General features: G+C 41.3%; 3 protein-coding genes across 3 annotated transcripts; all 3 read left to right on the top strand.

The window, feature by feature from the left end:
- The first annotated feature begins 1309 nt into the window (after positions 1-1309).
- Positions 1310-5170, top strand: LOC103370910 (extracellular calcium-sensing receptor-like). The gene is made up of 6 exons (XM_008300099.1): positions 1310-1446; positions 1533-1818; positions 1985-2791; positions 2876-3103; positions 3980-4103; positions 4260-5170. Exons 1-6 carry the CDS (start codon positions 1310-1312, stop codon positions 5168-5170), a joined length of 2493 nt encoding a protein of 830 aa, XP_008298321.1.
- Positions 5171-7146: 1976 nt separating this feature from the next.
- Positions 7147-10235, top strand: LOC103370908 (extracellular calcium-sensing receptor-like). The gene is made up of 6 exons (XM_008300098.1): positions 7147-7292; positions 7394-7679; positions 7775-8599; positions 8687-8917; positions 9066-9189; positions 9322-10235. The coding sequence occupies exons 2-6, from the start codon at positions 7428-7430 to the stop codon at positions 10233-10235; spliced, it is 2346 nt and encodes a 781-aa protein (XP_008298320.1). The 5' UTR covers positions 7147-7292; positions 7394-7427.
- Positions 10236-11719: 1484 nt separating this feature from the next.
- On the top strand, positions 11720-16243 carry LOC103370901 (extracellular calcium-sensing receptor-like). Its single transcript, XM_008300090.1, has 7 exons — positions 11720-11910; positions 12057-12354; positions 12470-13264; positions 13375-13602; positions 13745-13868; positions 14939-15340; positions 15732-16243. Exons 1-7 carry the CDS (start codon positions 11834-11836, stop codon positions 16241-16243), a joined length of 2436 nt encoding a protein of 811 aa, XP_008298312.1. The 5' UTR covers positions 11720-11833.
- The last annotated feature ends 399 nt before the right edge of the window (positions 16244-16642 follow it).

Below are 16642 nucleotides of genomic sequence, written 5' to 3'. Positions count from 1 at the left end.
TATGAAAAAAAGAAATAAAATAAAATAAATAAATACAAATGATTTGCTGCATGACATGCTGCTGGGTCAAAGATGACGTTTGTTTAAAGAGGTAAAAGAGTAACAGGCATTTTTATTTTATTTTTTTTGTAAATGAAAGAAATCATCCTCTGTACATTGTTTGTGCCAAGGTACTATTTGGTTCAACTCAGAGGGGTTTAAGGTGTATTTTCATCAGCATCAGGGTCGTTACATTACTGTCAGACAAGCCTAGTCATGCTTTGAGATTTGACAAGAATGCTTGTGTTAGTGTTTTCCTACACTTAGCATGACACATCTGTCCTCTGCATGAGGTCAGACTTGAGACACGTCTATGTACACAACCTTAACACCACTAGTCCCTGCAGCGGCACTGAATGTTGGTTATATTAATTGTGAGATGCAAATTAGTTGAAAATGTTTTAATTTTTTATTTATCATGTGTCTATATATTAAATACTCAGTGAGCTTTTGAATTGCCACTAGGGGATAAATAAAGTTGTTTGAATTGAATTGAATTGAATATGTGAGATGCAATTATATATACAAACACACACTCCCAACACACGCACACACACACACACACACACACACACACACACACATGCACACACAAATAATATAGTCATAAGGTTTTGTCAAAGTTAATAGAGTTAATAGTTAATACTGACTAATTTCCAGCTTTTCCTACTTATCCTTCGCGTCTCACTTGCACTAAACATTTGACTTTTTTTTTTTTTTTAATCTGCATAGCTCATCCTTGTCTTTACTCTTTCATGTCCACTGTCAAATAGGTTTTGGCATCTGGTTCAGTAGCTCCAAACCCCCATAATAAGTGTTTACATAGTTATAACTATACAATAATTTAAGATGTTGTTCAAGTTTAAGATAAATCTGATGTACATTCAAAAGACAAGACAACACATTCGCTGCAAAGAAACAGCTCTCCTGCCTTTATTCACACTTCTTGACACACAGTTTACAATAACGATGACATAATGCTTCTATCAAAATATCATTTCATCTCAAATGAAGCAAAGCAGCCTGACATCATCACCACGCTGTGATTTGATTAGAAGACCTCAATCATCATCATCCACAGAAGTATAAAACTCTGCCCATTAACAGAGGCGCATGTTTTGGTCTGTGATCGAAGAAGTCATAACAGGGGTTGTGTGTGCATGTGTGTGTCTCTTTGTTTAAGATGTGTAACTGCATCTGTGTGATGCTACTGTTTGCGGTTATAATGGGAGCCTTCAGAGCGCAGCAGGAGGACTCTCCTCTCTGTGAGATGTGGGGGAGGCCAGAGTTTCCTCTGTTGTCTAAGCAGGGGGATATTACTATTGGAGGAGTTTTTTCCATCCACAGCCAAATCTCACAGCCGTCGCTCTCCTTCACAGATAATCCAGAACCTCTGATATGCTCCAGGTATTGTTTCTTGGTTTGCTTTGCTGATATGTTGACTCAAGAGAATTCACCTAAAGTCTTTTTTTTTTTTTTTTTACTCTTTTCAGGATCAATTTCAGGGAATTTCGTTTTGCCCAAACAATGATTTTTGCCATTGAGGAGATCAACAATAGCAGCTCCCTGCTGCCTAACATCTCACTTGGCTATAAGATATTTGACAGCTGTGGTTCAACGCTGCCTTCAACACGTGCAATGATGGGTTTGATGAACGGACAGGAAAGGATTCTGGGAAATAACTGCTCTGGTCAGTCGTCTGTTCTTGCTGTAATTGGAGCCTCTGAGTCCTCCTCAACCATTGTGATGTTACAGATTTCAGGGATTTTCCAAATACCAGTGGTAATTATTGTTATTATTTGTGTTCTTTTTTGGACAAATGTCATCCATAAATAACTTACTCTACAGTGTCTGAATTCTGGTTATATTGTAGTAAATAGGAAATAAGTTTGCTCGTCTCTGATCACTTATTAATGCACTTTGTTTCTCTCCTTTTTTCTATTAGATCAGCCACTTTGCCACATGTGCCTGTCTGAGTAACAGAAAGCAGTACCCCTCCTTCTTCAGAACCATCCCTAGTGACTACTACCAGAGCAGAGCCCTGGCAAAGCTGGTCAGACACTTCGGGTGGACCTGGGTTGGTGCGGTCAGAAGTGACAACGACTACGGTAATAATGGAATGGCAACATTTATCGCAGCTGCACGGCAGGAGGGGGTTTGTGTTGAGTATTCAGAGGCCATTTCAAGAACTGACTCCGGTGAGCAGGTTGCGAGGGTTGTCAGAGTGATCCGCAGAGGCAGTGCGAGAGTTTTAGTTGCCTTCCTCGCTCAAGGCGAGATGAATATTCTACTCGAAGAAGCTCTGAAGCAGAATGTGACTGGGTTACAGTGGGTGGGCAGTGAATCCTGGATTACAGCAGGCCATTTGGCGAATAAGAGGTACTCTCACATGCTGATGGGTTCTCTGGGCTTCACTATTAGAAAGACAAAGATCACAGGCCTGCAGGAATTTCTTTTACAGGTTAACCCAAGTCAAGACCCTCAGAATAACCTGCTGAGAGAGTTCTGGGAAGCAACCTTTGGCTGCAGTTTTCAACCCGATGTGGATGGTCGGAGTCAGTGCTCCGGCTCCGAGAGACTACAGGACATCCATAATCCTTTCACTAAAGTGTCAGAGCTGAGAATCTCAAACAATGTGTATAAGGCTGTGTACGCTGCAGCTCATGCCATCCATAGCATGTTAAAGTGTGGACAAAGTGGTGAGGCTGCGATTCAGTCGTGCATCTGGAAAGATCATTTTGAGCTGAAAGAGGTAAGAAATCCCCTTGTGTAGATAGTTTAAATAATGCAAAGTTCTCCGTGTGCCGAGTTATTCACAGCTGTTCTTCTTCGGTAGGTTGTGAAACACCTTCAAGATGTCAATTTTACACTTGAGTCAGGAGAAAGAGTGTATTTTGATGGAAATGGAGACCCTGCAGCGACTTATGAGCTGGTGAACTGGCAGAGAAACAGAGGAGGAGATGCTGCGTTTGTGGCAGTCGGGAGCTACGATGCTTCACTACCAGATGGAAAGCAGTTCACTATGAATGGAATAGACATCACATGGGCTGCTGAATCCCTTCAGGTAATAAAAAACGTGAGGAACATTTTTTTGTTGTTGTTGATAAGTTGTTGTGGATGCAGAAATAAAAAAAAAACAAAAACAGATGTTATATGGTATAAATTAAAGCTGACTGTATGCACATGCTTGCAAATTGATTAAAAAAACTCTGTTAGCTGTACGGGCTGCATCGTGGAACAGTGGTTAGCACTGTTGCCTCACAGCTAGAAGGTCGCCGGTTCGCATCCTGGTGAGGACACCCGGGATCTTTCTGCGTGGAGTTTGCATGTTCTCCCCGTGCAGCGTGGGTTCTCTCCGGGTTCTCCGGCTTCCTCCCACACAGTCCAAAAACATGTTAAGGTTAATTGGTGATTCTAAATTGTCTGTAGGTGTGAATGTGAGTGTGCTTGGTTGTCTGTCTCTAAGTGTGGCCCTGTGATAGACTGGTGACCTGTCCAGGGTGTCGCCTGGGATAGGCTTCAGCCCCCCCGTGACCCTAGTGAGGATTAAGTGGTGTATAGATAATGGATGGATGGATGTTAGCTGTACAATCACATTGCTTTGACATACATTTTCTAAACAATTAAAAATAGGAGAATTGGAATAAGTTATGAAGTCAGATGGATATTATTCCTTCTAACACTTACACAAAATGATGATTCTGTCATTTGTAAATTAGAATCTTTAATTGAAACGTGTCAACAAATCTTTTCATCGACACGCCAATTATTCACTTCTGGTAGCTTCTGAAGGTCTAAAGCTGAAACTTATGGTTGATAAAAGCTTAAACTTACAATTTATTTTAATGTTACTAAAGCAAATTGAATTAAACTGTTTAAATGAAGTATCTGGATTACAAAGGGACCAAACTGTGACTGCAAAATTGTGTTGTTGTTACAGAGGCCGCTGTCTGTGTGCAGTGAAAGCTGTCTGCCAGGTTTCCGGCAGGCTGTAATTAAAGGTAAACCCATCTGTTGTTTCTCCTGCGTCGTCTGTGGTGCTGGAGAGATCAGCAACTCCAGCAGTAAGTAGAAACTTTCTTGTTATTTACTGCTATTTATTATGTGATCGTCCACAAAGAACTCAGTAAATATAGTCAAAGCTTGCTTTAGTATGAGATCCATGAAAACTCGTAGCCTACAGCGTGAACACATGTCAGTGTTTCATGTTTCCTGCTCAGATTCTGCAGAGTGCTCGTGGTGTCCACTGGAGTACTGGTCAAATGAAGATCACAGCCGGTGTGTTCCAAAGGTGATCGAGTTCTTATCTTACGGAGAAACCATGGGGGTCCTCCTCACTGCTTTCTCCTTGTTCGGAGCCAGTTTAACAGTAGCGATGTCGTGTCTCTTCTATCGGTTTCGTCACACGCCTCTTGTCAGAGCCAATAACACCGAGATGAGTTTCCTGATGCTCTTCTCTTTAACTCTGTGTTTCCTCTGTTCTCTGACCTTCATCGGTCGGCCCTCTGTTTGGTCCTGCATGCTGCGCCACACGGCTTTCGGCGTAACCTTCGCCTTGTGCATGTCATGCGTCTTGGCTAAAACCATAGCAGTGGTGATGGCCTTTAAGGCTAAAAGGCCGTCGAACATAGTCCCTCAGTGTTCCGCTCCATTTCAGAGAACAAGTGTTCTTGGCTGTACTTTACTGCAGGTGTTGATCTGTGTGCTGTGGTTAACCCTTGCCCCGCCGTTTCCCTACAAAAACACCGCCTATGCCACCGAAAGAATTGTTCTGGAGTGTGATTTAGGCTCACCTGTAGGGTTCTGGGCCGTGTTGGGCTACATAGGACTCCTGGCTGTGCTATGCTTCGTCCTCGCTTTTCTGGCTCGAAAGCTGCCTGATAATTTTAATGAAGCCAAGTTCATCACCTTCAGCATGCTGATATTCGCTGCAGTCTGGGTCACTTTCATCCCAGCATATGTTAGCTCTCCTGGGAAGTTCACTGTAGCTGTAGAGATATTTGCTATTCTGGCCTCCAGTTTTGGTTTGTTTTTCTGTATATTTGTCCCAAAAGGTTACATTTTACTACTGAAACCAGAGAGAAATACCAAAAAACACATGATGGGACGAAACCAGCCAAAAACATTATAAATGGGTGTATAGAGTAGTGACACTAAAATGTCTAAATTGCAATACTGTTGTATGAATTAATACTATGCTAGTATACTATTGGAATATAGATTGAAAATAACCTTAAATGCCTCGAGAAGAGAAAGGATTTTTGAAATTATACTGAAAAAGTTGTAAATAGCAGTGAGTGAAATCAGCAGATTGTTCCTTCTCAGCAGCAATTTGCTTTATTAAACAGGTTTTTCAAAAGCATCATGTGTCTGTTGTATAAGTGCTATCACATCTTGGGATGTAGCCAGATCCCCCAAGTGCATGGAATCTGACATACATCAGTTTAACAAAAAACACATATTTTTTTTTATCTATGATTACAAGGTCACTTACTATGACCCATGCTAGGTCCTCATAGTCCATTCTATAAACATTTTCCAGCTATATTCAGCAAGCAGCAACAACCACAGCTTAAAACTGAGGTGAATGTAGACGCATCTTAAAGTGCCCTGCTAATATTGCCTTGATTGTACTCTGTGCCCCGGCCAACCAGACCTGGGACCTTTTGGATATGAAACATCATTGCCTAATAATTTCATCCTATTAGACATTTGTGTGAAGTTTTTTCATAATTAACAGTTGAGTTCTTGAGTTTTGGCCAAAAGCATGTTTTGTGGGATCAGGGACCTTTGATCTTTGACTAATAAAATCTAATACTTATAATCCTTAAGGCCAAATTCACAGTAATTCCATCAGGCATTCAAGAGAAATCACACTCACAAGAAGAGGACAGAAAGCCTGAAAACATAATACCTTTGGGCTTTGTGTTTTCAGCTGTCTGTTCCATAAAAACACTAAAAACCCTTGTATCAATGACCTTTTCTGAACTAGCTAATGTTAAAGAAAAATCCCAGACACAGACGGCCCCATTAAGCAGACAATTTACTGTTACCATATCCTTTATGCACATTATTCAATAACCAGTAACCATAGAACAACATTAAATAGATGTACAGTGTAAGTTTTACATTGTTTCAGAAAGGTTTTATATATTCTTAACCTATAAAAAAACTGCACAGAGCAGTGAGTGAAAGCAGCACATTGTTCATTTTGAACAACAAATTCGTATTGATAACTATTATCTAAGGAACAAAAGCCAAGAAAAGAAAACAACCCACATTTACATGCTTATACTTTAAACTCACAGAATGCTTTTTTGTAAGCATCTCAGGTCCAATAAATATATATATATAGAAAAAAAATGTTCTACCTCCTTTAGAAACGAACCAAATTTAAACACTTGTTTTTCACATGTAGTTACAAAATGGTAACAGAGCTCCTACTAATTGGTGCATGTGCATATCTTCCCCGAGCAGTTTTGCAAAGATTACTGAATGCAATTACCAATTTTAGTGCTCTGAATTTTAAGTTTGATGTAATTGGCTGTACTGAATTAAGTAGCTACACAAACAAAAGCAGAACAATAGCGTGCTATGATTTAGTACATTTGAACAGAGATGGATGCATTAAAACATCGAGATCCACATCTCTCTCTCTCTCTTTAAAAAAAAAAAAAAAAAAAATGGTCCTGTAGCTAAAACTTTATTTTTTCTTTAATCATTTAGCCCTTAGATTAAAAATGCTTAACTGAAGTCAAATGTACAACAACAAGTCAGAAATCCCCACAGACCTGGTCAGGTTCCTGAAATCATTATTGTAAGGAATTGGCTATGGTAAAAAAAACAACAACAATGGTACAAACATAGTAGACGCTCTTACAGGCCCATCCACCTGCCACTCACGCCACAAGCAATGTCATTGGACAGCACAGAGACAATGTTGCACCCAAGCCCCCTTGGTTTTGAGATAGAAAACTCCTATAAAATGCTTACAGTTGAGGGAGTTTATCTTTAGGCCTTGGGTGGTAAATACTCAGGTGAGCGACTATGCTGCTGATAGCCGACCTGCTACTTCTCTCCCTTCTGGCTGTTAGAGGGGGGAAGCCTGTGTGTCAAACATATGGGACAAAAGAACTGTCTCAGTTTTCTAAGGAGGGAGATATCAACATTGGAGGCATTTTCTCCTTCCATCAGAACCCAGTCACTGTCAATCCGGCTCTCGAAGTCAACCCAGGAACAATCCGGTGTGAAGGGTAAGAAAGGGATGAAAAAACTGTAGCTGTAAATGTATTGTTTATTCACATTTTATGTGTAAATGCATGCGTGTACACGTTGGTCCCTCTCCTTTGTTCAGACTGGACCCAGGAGAGCTTCAGTACGCGTACACAATGATGTTTGCCATAGAGGAGATCAACAACAGCTCAGAGCTGCTGCCAGGAGTGACGCTGGGTTACAGGATCTTTGACTCCTGCCCCAGCATCCCTCTGTCCATCAGGGCATCACTGAACCTGATGAACAGGTACGAGAGCCAGGCAGGCAACTGTACCAAGCTCTCCAATGTGCATGCTGTCATAGGGGAAACCACATCCACTTCTACGATAGGTATTGCGCGCACCATGGGACCCTTCCATATACCTGTGGTGAGTGCTGTGGGCAGGCACACATAAACTGTCAGAGGAAACTGTGTGTTGAATGAGAAATGCTTCAACTGTGTGCTGTTTCTGTTTTCTTTCAGATCAGTCATTCGGCCACTTGTGCATGTCTTAGCAACAGAAGAGACTATCCCTCTTTCTTCAGGACCATACCGAGTGACATTTACCAGAGCAAAGCCTTAGCTAAGCTTGTGAAACACTTCGGCTGGACCTGGGTGGGAGCCATCAGAACTAATAGCGACTACGGGAATGGAGGCATGGCGACTTTCCTAGAAGCAGCAGAGAGGGAAGGTGTTTGTGTTGAGTACTCACTGGCCATTTACCGAACCGATCCCAGAAAGTGGTTCTTAGAGGTGGTGGATATTATAAAGAAGTCCACCTCTAAGGTAATAGTGGCGTTTGCTGACGGCACAGACCTTGACATACTTATTAAAGAGCTCCACGCTCAGAATGTGACAGGCCTGCAGTGGGTTGGAAGTGAAGGCTGGATCACATATCGCTACATCGCCTCTCCGGTAAACTACGCTGTGGTCCAGGGGGCGGTGGGCTTTGCGGCGCTGAACGCTCACATCCCCGGACTGCAGGAGTTTCTCGCCAACAGCCGGCCCTCCACCACGCCGGGGAATCAGGGACTAGTGGAGTTGTGGGAGACGGTGTTCAGCTGCACCCTGACTCCCCGACCAGAGATTCATGCTCAGGATCCTGTTGCAGCCTGCAATGGGAGGGAGTCTCTGAGGGACATAAAAACACGCTTCACAGATGTTTCAGATGCCAGCCTGCTGAATAATGTTTACAAGGCCACGTATGCCGTCGCTCACGCTCTGCACATGCTGTTTAGCTGCAAAGACGGACACGGGCCTTTTGAGAACAATACTTGTGCCGGTGTAGAAAATGTCAAACCGTGGCAGGTAAATGTAAGAACTAAATGCTGAGCCTGAATCCAAGCTATGTTCATGATCATTTAGTCTTACAACAACATCACTGTTTCCCTGCAGGTGCTGCATTACTTGACTCAGGTCAATTTCACTACCAAGATTGGTGAAAATGTGTTCTTTGATGATCTGGGTGACCCTGTGGCACGTTATGCTCTGGTAAACTGGCAGATGGATGAGACAGGTTACATACTGTTTGAAACTATCGGTTATTATGATGCTTCCCGGCCTGAGGGTCAGCAGTTTGAGATGAAAGCAGATGTGAGCGCCATCTGGGCAGGAGAAAACCTTGAAGTGAGTTAATGCAGACACACTGTCCTCATTTAAAATTTAATTTGAACTGTTTGTCACTAAGTTAATATTGCCATGAGTTCTTCATCATATTAACATGATTTTGAAGAAATGATGAATGTGCATTTTTAATATTGTCACTCCGATGCAGGTGCCGAGGTCTGTCTGCAGTGAGAGCTGTTTACCGGGAACCCGTCGGGCTTTTGTCAAGGGCAAGCCTATCTGCTGTTTTGATTGCATCACCTGTGCTGCCGGGGAGTTCAGCAGCAGTACAAGTGAGACAGCAGGATTCGTAGCCTTTACGCTAGCGCTCATTCTGTTTCTGATGGGCAAAATCACCGCCGGCACTTTACTGGTTTATCTGAAGATGTGTGTCCTCTACAGCCTAAATGTATTTATGCTTTCAGATGCGGTGAAATGTGACAAATGCCCTCCTGAGTACAAGTCCAACGAAGAGAGGAATAACTGTGACATGAAAGCTATTGAGTTCCTCACCTTCAGGGAATTAATGGGTATATTGCTGGTCACCTTTTCGGTCTTTGGTGCCTGCCTGGCAATGACTATAGCACTGATATTTTTCCACTACAGACAGACTCCCATTGTCAGAGCCAACAACTCTGAGCTGAGCTTCCTGCTGCTCTTCTCCTTGACTCTGTGCTTCCTGTGCTCTCTGACCTTCATCGGCCGACCCTCTGAGTGGTCCTGCATGCTGAGGCACACAGCGTTCGGCATCACATTCGTCCTCTGTATCTCCTGCATTCTGGGGAAGACAATAGTGGTGCTGATGGCCTTTAAGGCGACACTTCCAGGTAGAAATGTGATGAAATGGTTCGGGCCTGCACAGCAGAGAGTCAGTGTTCTGGGCTTCACTCTCATCCAGGTTGTAATTTGCATTTTGTGGCTGACAATCACACCTCCTTTTCCCTACAAAAATATGAATCATTACAAGGAGAAGATTATACTAGAGTGTGCTCTGGGATCACCTGTTGGATTCTGGGCTGTGCTGGGATACATCGGGCTCTTGGCCATGTTATGTTTCGTTCTTGCCTTTCTGGCTCGAAAACTGCCTGATAACTTTAACGAAGCTAAGTTCATCACCTTCAGCATGCTGATATTCTGTGCAGTGTGGATCACATTCATCCCAGCGTATGTCAGCTCTCCTGGGAAGTTCACTGTGGCTGTGGAAATATTTGCTATTCTGGCTTCAAGTTATGGGATGCTATTTTGTATTTTTCTGCCCAAGTGCTACATAATTTTATTAAAACCCGAGAACAACACCAAGAAACATCTGATGGGTAAAGGAACCCTGAGAACCCTTTGAGATATTTGTTCAAACTGCAACAATAGAATGTGTATTGACATTTCTCTATGTCACTAATTTAGTTTAGATACCTTAAATATAGAGAATTTTAACAGTCAAACTGTAAGTACAGTAAATTATTTATGAATAAGCTACATTAACAATACATATGTCTTGCACCTTCTGTCATAAATTTTAAGCACAAATTAAACCACCTCAGTTTTCTTATGCCACATGTTTTTTTTCCTTCTTTCTTTATTTTATGATTAACTTAAACAAATCTATTAACATGTACACAATATGTAATATACAATTTTAATAAAACTCATGTATTCCAATATTGTTGTATTCATTTTTGCATCATTTAAAAATATATATTTTAAAAATTGGAAAGTGCCCACAGTCACCTTCTACACAACTATCACACATGAACATGCTATTAGATTTGTTCTACACTTAAATCCTGAGGACTATGAACTGGAATAGTTGTATCGGTAATTTTAGTTGTTTGATATTTGCATAAAAATTCACATTAAAAAGTCAAGTATGTACAGCATGTCAGAGACCAACACTGCACCAATGAATACAATGATGGCTTTGTTATTTCAAACCCTGTATTACTGGGGCTGATGCCGTTCAAAATTCTATGGCAGAGTTTGCATACAGGCCAGTGACTGTTCAGGGATTAAAGCTGTTCTTACCTGTATTTTATACTGACTATGACCTGACTGGTCATGTGATACAGGTCGAATCTGAAGTTTTCCTCAGCGCTTATTTTTGGGTTATTTTTTATTTTTCTAACAAAAGCATAGGCACCATTTTTTAACATAAAATAATCTAAATGCAACTCTTTTTTAAATCTAAATACCCATATGTAGAGCAGTTAATGTGAAAAAAGAAAAAGGCATTTAACTCCTAGGTTTAACTCCTAGGTTGCAATGCACCCCCGTCCTGACTGATGTTGTGTTTGCACATAAATTGATATGTGAAGTTTTTATTTTTCATTATTCTCAGCTGCAACATTGTGTCATCTAATTGGAGCACTTCCTGTAAGCTGTTCCTGTCTGGCACCAATATCAAAGATGAAGTATGATGGTGAACGCGATGGAGCATTTAGCCGCTATGATTCAGACGTTCAACTCAGGAGCAGAATAGAACTGAAAGAACAGATGATTTTATGCTTCCATTATTCAGAGTTTATCAAATGTCCCTGGAACTATAAATTTGAGCACAAATGACATCTCAGTCAATAAAACATGATAATAAATGTGTATTCTTGCCTGATAGCACATCACACACAAAACATGTTTAATAAAAGCCTGTCACTACATCCCTCCTCTCACCCCACCTTGTTCCATTAATGTTTTTTATGCTGCTACAAAAAGTATAAATACCAGTGCAAGTCTTTCATCTACAGTGAGGTTAAAGTAATGCCACCCAGTGGTTTCACTCTATCTGACAGCATGACGTCCACACAGCGGTGGCCAGAGCAGGGCTGGGCACTTCTACAGCTGTTGTTGGTGGTGTTCTTGTCTCAGGCTGAGGAGCCAGTGTGCAGGCGGAGAGGAGATCCTGAGAACCCTCAACTATACAAGGACGGAGACATTGTATTGGGGGGAATGTTCTCTTTCCACAGCAGGTGGAAAGACAGACAGGATACCTACATGCACAAACCTCTGCCACTGGAATGCACCAGGTAAAATTCACCATAGAAGTCCATCTAGATTTACAATGTGTTTCCTGTTTTGTGCATTAATATCACTGAATGTTTCATTTAATATTGACTCTATGTGAAGAGGAGGCTAAGTGTAATGCCAACTGTTTATAAATGTTTGAATCCAGTTTAAATTTCAGAGAGTTCCAGTTTGCTCAGGCCATGCTTTTTGCCATTGAGGAGATAAACAACAGCACAGACCTCCTGCCGGGCGTCTCTCTCGGCTATAAAATCTATGATACTTGTGGCTCCATTGCCAGAAGTGTAAGAGTTGCTCTAGCTTTGGCTAATGGTAATGAAATTGTGTCTGCACCCTCTGAGGAACCGTGTACCAAACCTGCACAAGTGCAGGTCATAATGGGAGAATCCTCGTCCTCTCCTTGCACAGCGACAGCTACTGTCATCGGACCCTTGCATATTCCAATGGTGAGCAGGATTAGTAAAATGTAGCTATGTAAAAAAATAATTATATAATAATAATTATATATTTTACATCTTATATCATTTTTTTTCCATTTTATCTTCTTTTTTTCTCCTTTAGATCAGCCACTTTGCCACATGTGCGTGTCTCAGTGACAAAACCAAGTACCCATCCTTCCTCAGAACGGTTCCCAGCGACTACTACCAGAGCAGAGCCCTGGCCCAGCTGGTCAAGCACTTTGGTTGGACTTGGGTTGGAGCGATTAGAACTAATGATGATTATGGCAATAATGGCATGGCGACATTCACAGAAGTTGCACAACAGCTGGGCATCTGTCTGGAGTACTCCGTGTCTTTTTTTAGAACAGATCCATCAGACAAGATACAAAAGATAATTGAAATTATCAAGGCATCAACCTCCAAAGTAATTGTTGCATTCCTCTCCCACATGGACATGGATGTGCTAATACATGAGCTGTCCCACCACAACCTGACAGGATACCAGTGGGTCGGCAGTGAGTGCTGGATCTTTGATTCGCAAACAGCAGCAACAGATAAGCATCACATCCTGGATGGTGCCATCGGCCTTTCAATTCCCAAAGCGCACGTCAGCGGCCTGAAGGCTTTCATGATGAATGTGAAGCCGCTGAATTCATCTAACAATGAAATGTTCACAGAGTTCTGGGAAACATTATTTAGCTGTAAATTCAAGCATTCAAAATCATCAGCAGAGATTCAGAGAGACTGCACTGGACAGGAAGATCTGACGGGAGTTAAAAACAGCTTCACTGATATGTCACTCATGCCGATATTTAACAACGTCTATAAAGGAGTGTATGCGGTGGCCCATGCACTTCACAGCATTCTGAGATGTAATGAAACCTGCAACAAGAATGTACAACTAGATCCAATCACGGTAAGCTTAACACCAGTTTAAATTATAACTTTTACACTGGGTAACATTTACATTTTGAAAAATGTCTTGTAGTCTGTGTATAATGATTAATTGAATCAGTGTCTTCTTAGATTTTACAACGCATTCAAAAGATTCACTTCAAAACAAAGGAAGGAGATGAAGTCTACTTTAATGAAAATGGAGATCCGGCAGCAAAGTATGAAATTATAAACTGGCAGCCAAGAGGAGACGGACCTGTAGACTTTGTCACAGTTGGTCTTTATGATGCATCATTATCTGCAGACAAACAGCTGAATCTGCAAAATACTTCTTTAATTTGGGCACAGAACTCTCAGCAGGTAACCTACAGAGCAATTGTTATTTACTGTATACTATAACTGATTCACAATTGCATAATATTTGGATCTGATGTATTCCAGCTAAAAACAGAGGTTTCTGAAAACAACATTCATCTTTCTCACAGTGTTTCTGGTCATGCAGGTGCCTGTGTCAGTTTGCAGTGAGAAATGTCCCCCAGGAACCCGAAAGGTTCTCCAGAAAGGAAAACCTGTGTGCTGTTATGACTGCATCAGATGTGCAGAGGGAGAAATCAGCAACATCACAGGTTTGCTCGTATTTTTTGAAAGGCTTTGAGCTGAGCTGTTTTCGTAACCAAATGCCACTTGTGAAAAACTTTCGGAGCGTGAAGGAATCCCCTTCGAGAATTATCGGATGATTATGTTGTGGTTTTTTTGTTTCTACAAATATGTCAAACAAAGTCTCAGAAATACCCAAATTACATCAGCACACCAAAAGAATTGCAAATCAAGGTTAAATCACATGTGGAGATAGATGTAGTTTGTTTTGTTTCTGTCTCGAAATTGCTTGAAGCAATATTCGTTAAATACACACCTTGGGTCATTAGCAACTCAGAAACACACGAAACCCAGAGCAATTCATTCCCCCCCCCCCCTAATTAAAGACTCAGCTGTCCAGGATTCCTCCAATGTGTCCTTAACAATTCATATGTGGTAAAAAGTCCTCAAAGAAGCACTATTATTTTTAACCTACTGGGTATATTGAACAGCTATTGTAATTAGGATATCTAATAATGTAAATGACCTCACACCCAATCATAACAACGTGCTTCTTTTTGACTCATCGCCACAGTAACATAATGTGGCTGCAGTTGGATGACATGTTTAATTTAAGACAGGGTATTGCTTGAAGCGTTTTGACCTCTGCACATGAAGTAGTACCTGAAGCTACTGGTGATGAGGAGTTAGATCTGTTCCATTTATGAATCAGATTATTTGCAAGTGGAAGCGGAGCATTATAAAAAGCTATCTGGGAAACTCTGAATGGTCAAAATGTGTTCTATTAGCATTACCCAAAGATGTTACGAATAACAGGAGAATCTGTCATATCTGTTGCTGAACAAGTAGTTTTCTAGGTTAAATGTCCAACTTGAGAAACTAGAAGATTTGGACTCTCATTGTGAAAATGAAAATGAAATTAAAGAAGAAGAAACAGTTTTTTTTTTTAGATTGTCTAGACTTAGAGCCACAGGCTAAAAAAATCTGTTGTCTGGTAATTGTGTAGCTTCAGGATTACATGGACAAAATAGACACCACCACAGAAGTATGAGCTAATCTACTCAACAAGTCTAACATCTGCTTCAACATTAACTTCCAGATTCTGTCACCTGTGTGAGATGCCTCCCTGAATTCTGGTCAAATGAGAGAAGAGACACCTGTATAAAGAAGGAGGCAGTGTTTCTGTCATCTGAAGAAATTATGGGAGCTCTGCTTACGGCAGCATCTTTATTTGGAACATGCATGACTGCGGTTGTGGCATTTATTTTCTTCAAAAACAGAAAAACTCCAATCGTCAGGGCCAACAACTCTGAGCTGAGCTTCCTGCTGCTCTTCTCCTTGACTCTGTGCTTCCTGTGCTCTCTGACCTTCATCGGCCAGCCCTCTGAGTGGTCCTGCATGCTGCGACACACAGCGTTCGGCATCACGTTCGTCCTCTGCATCTCTTGTGTTCTGGGGAAAACGATGGTGGTGTTAATGGCCTTCAGGGCAACTCTTCCAGGCAGTAATGTGATGAAATGGTTCGGGCCTGCACAGCAGAGACTCAGTGTTCTGGGCTTCACTCTCATACAAATTGTCATATGTATCGTCTGGTTAATAGTTTCTCCTCCTTTTCCATCAATGAATTTGAAGGAATTTAAAGATAAAATCATCNATTTTCTTCAAAAACAGAAAAACTCCAATCGTCAGGGCCAACAACTCTGAGCTGAGCTTCCTGCTGCTCTTCTCCTTGACTCTGTGCTTCCTGTGCTCTCTGACCTTCATCGGCCAGCCCTCTGAGTGGTCCTGCATGCTGCGACACACAGCGTTCGGCATCACGTTCGTCCTCTGCATCTCTTGTGTTCTGGGGAAAACGATGGTGGTGTTAATGGCCTTCAGGGCAACTCTTCCAGGCAGTAATGTGATGAAATGGTTCGGGCCTGCACAGCAGAGACTCAGTGTTCTGGGCTTCACTCTCATACAAATTGTCATATGTATCGTCTGGTTAATAGTTTCTCCTCCTTTTCCATCAATGAATTTGAAGGAATTTAAAGATAAAATCATCTTAGAGTGCGCTCTGGGCTCAGCGGTAGGCTTTTGGGCTGTGCTTGGGTACATTGGACTTCTGGCTATATTGTGTTTCATTTTTGCTTTTCTGGCTCGAAAGCTGCCTGATAATTTCAATGAAGCCAAATTCATCACCTTCAGCATGCTGATATTCTGTGCAGTCTGGATCACCTTCATCCCAGCGTATGTCAGCTCTCCTGGGAAGTTCAGTGTTGCTGTGGAGATATTTGCTATTCTGGCCTCCAGTTTTGGACTGCTGATTTGCATCTTTATCCCTAAATGTTATATTATCTTATTGAAACCAGAGAAGAATACAAAAAAGAATATGATGGGTAAGGGGTCACTCAAATCAATCTGAAAACAATGCAGTGATACATTCATTTAAATGCCATGATAATTATTTGCTAATTATTGGTTAAACCCCTGTGAAACCCCAAACCCCCAAGTATGTGTGAATGCACGTTGTCTTTTGAAAGAGAGTCAAAACTGTATCACCTAAACGGGCCAAAAACTGCAGCAACAGAAAGAATTTTTGATTTTTCAATTTTCTCGTGGTCCATGAACTACTCATCTGTGACATGTCACATGATATAACTTGTACTATTAGAATATATTTTCCCTGTATAGCCTGATGTAGAAAAAGCATCTAATAGAATATGAAAGACAAGTGTAACTAAGTAATGTAAATGCACAAGCCTATATTCTAATTACTTGTACATTTTACATTGTATAATACAGATGATAAAAATTGTAACCA

Source organism: Stegastes partitus, unplaced genomic scaffold, assembly GCF_000690725.1.
Source record: "Stegastes partitus isolate 25-593 unplaced genomic scaffold, Stegastes_partitus-1.0.2 Scaffold1498, whole genome shotgun sequence".
Classification (NCBI taxonomy): Eukaryota; Metazoa; Chordata; class Actinopteri; family Pomacentridae; genus Stegastes; species Stegastes partitus.
The sequence above is the reverse complement of the archived record's forward strand: the minus strand, read 5'-3'. Positions and strand labels throughout refer to the sequence as shown.

Excerpts from the sequence above, each read along its gene's own strand:
- LOC103370910 (XM_008300099.1), top strand. The coding sequence starts at position 1,310 with ATGTGGGGGAGGCCAGAGTTTCCTCTGTTGTCTAAGCAGGGGGATATT. Across the intron at positions 2,792-2,875 it reads ATCATTTTGAGCTGAAAGAG|GTTGTGAAACACCTTCAAGA; the intron begins GTAAGAAATCCC and ends CTTCTTCGGTAG. Across the intron at positions 4,104-4,259 it reads AGAGATCAGCAACTCCAGCA|ATTCTGCAGAGTGCTCGTGG; the intron begins GTAAGTAGAAAC and ends TTTCCTGCTCAG.
- LOC103370901 (XM_008300090.1), top strand. The coding sequence starts at position 11,834 with ATGTTCTCTTTCCACAGCAGGTGGAAAGACAGACAGGATACCTACATG. Across the intron at positions 13,265-13,374 it reads TACAACTAGATCCAATCACG|ATTTTACAACGCATTCAAAA; the intron begins GTAAGCTTAACA and ends GTGTCTTCTTAG. Across the intron at positions 13,869-14,938 it reads AGAAATCAGCAACATCACAG|ATTCTGTCACCTGTGTGAGA; the intron begins GTTTGCTCGTAT and ends ATTAACTTCCAG.
- LOC103370908 (XM_008300098.1), top strand. The coding sequence starts at position 7,428 with ATGATGTTTGCCATAGAGGAGATCAACAACAGCTCAGAGCTGCTGCCA. Across the intron at positions 7,680-7,774 it reads GACCCTTCCATATACCTGTG|ATCAGTCATTCGGCCACTTG; the intron begins GTGAGTGCTGTG and ends GTTTTCTTTCAG. Across the intron at positions 8,600-8,686 it reads AAAATGTCAAACCGTGGCAG|GTGCTGCATTACTTGACTCA; the intron begins GTAAATGTAAGA and ends GTTTCCCTGCAG.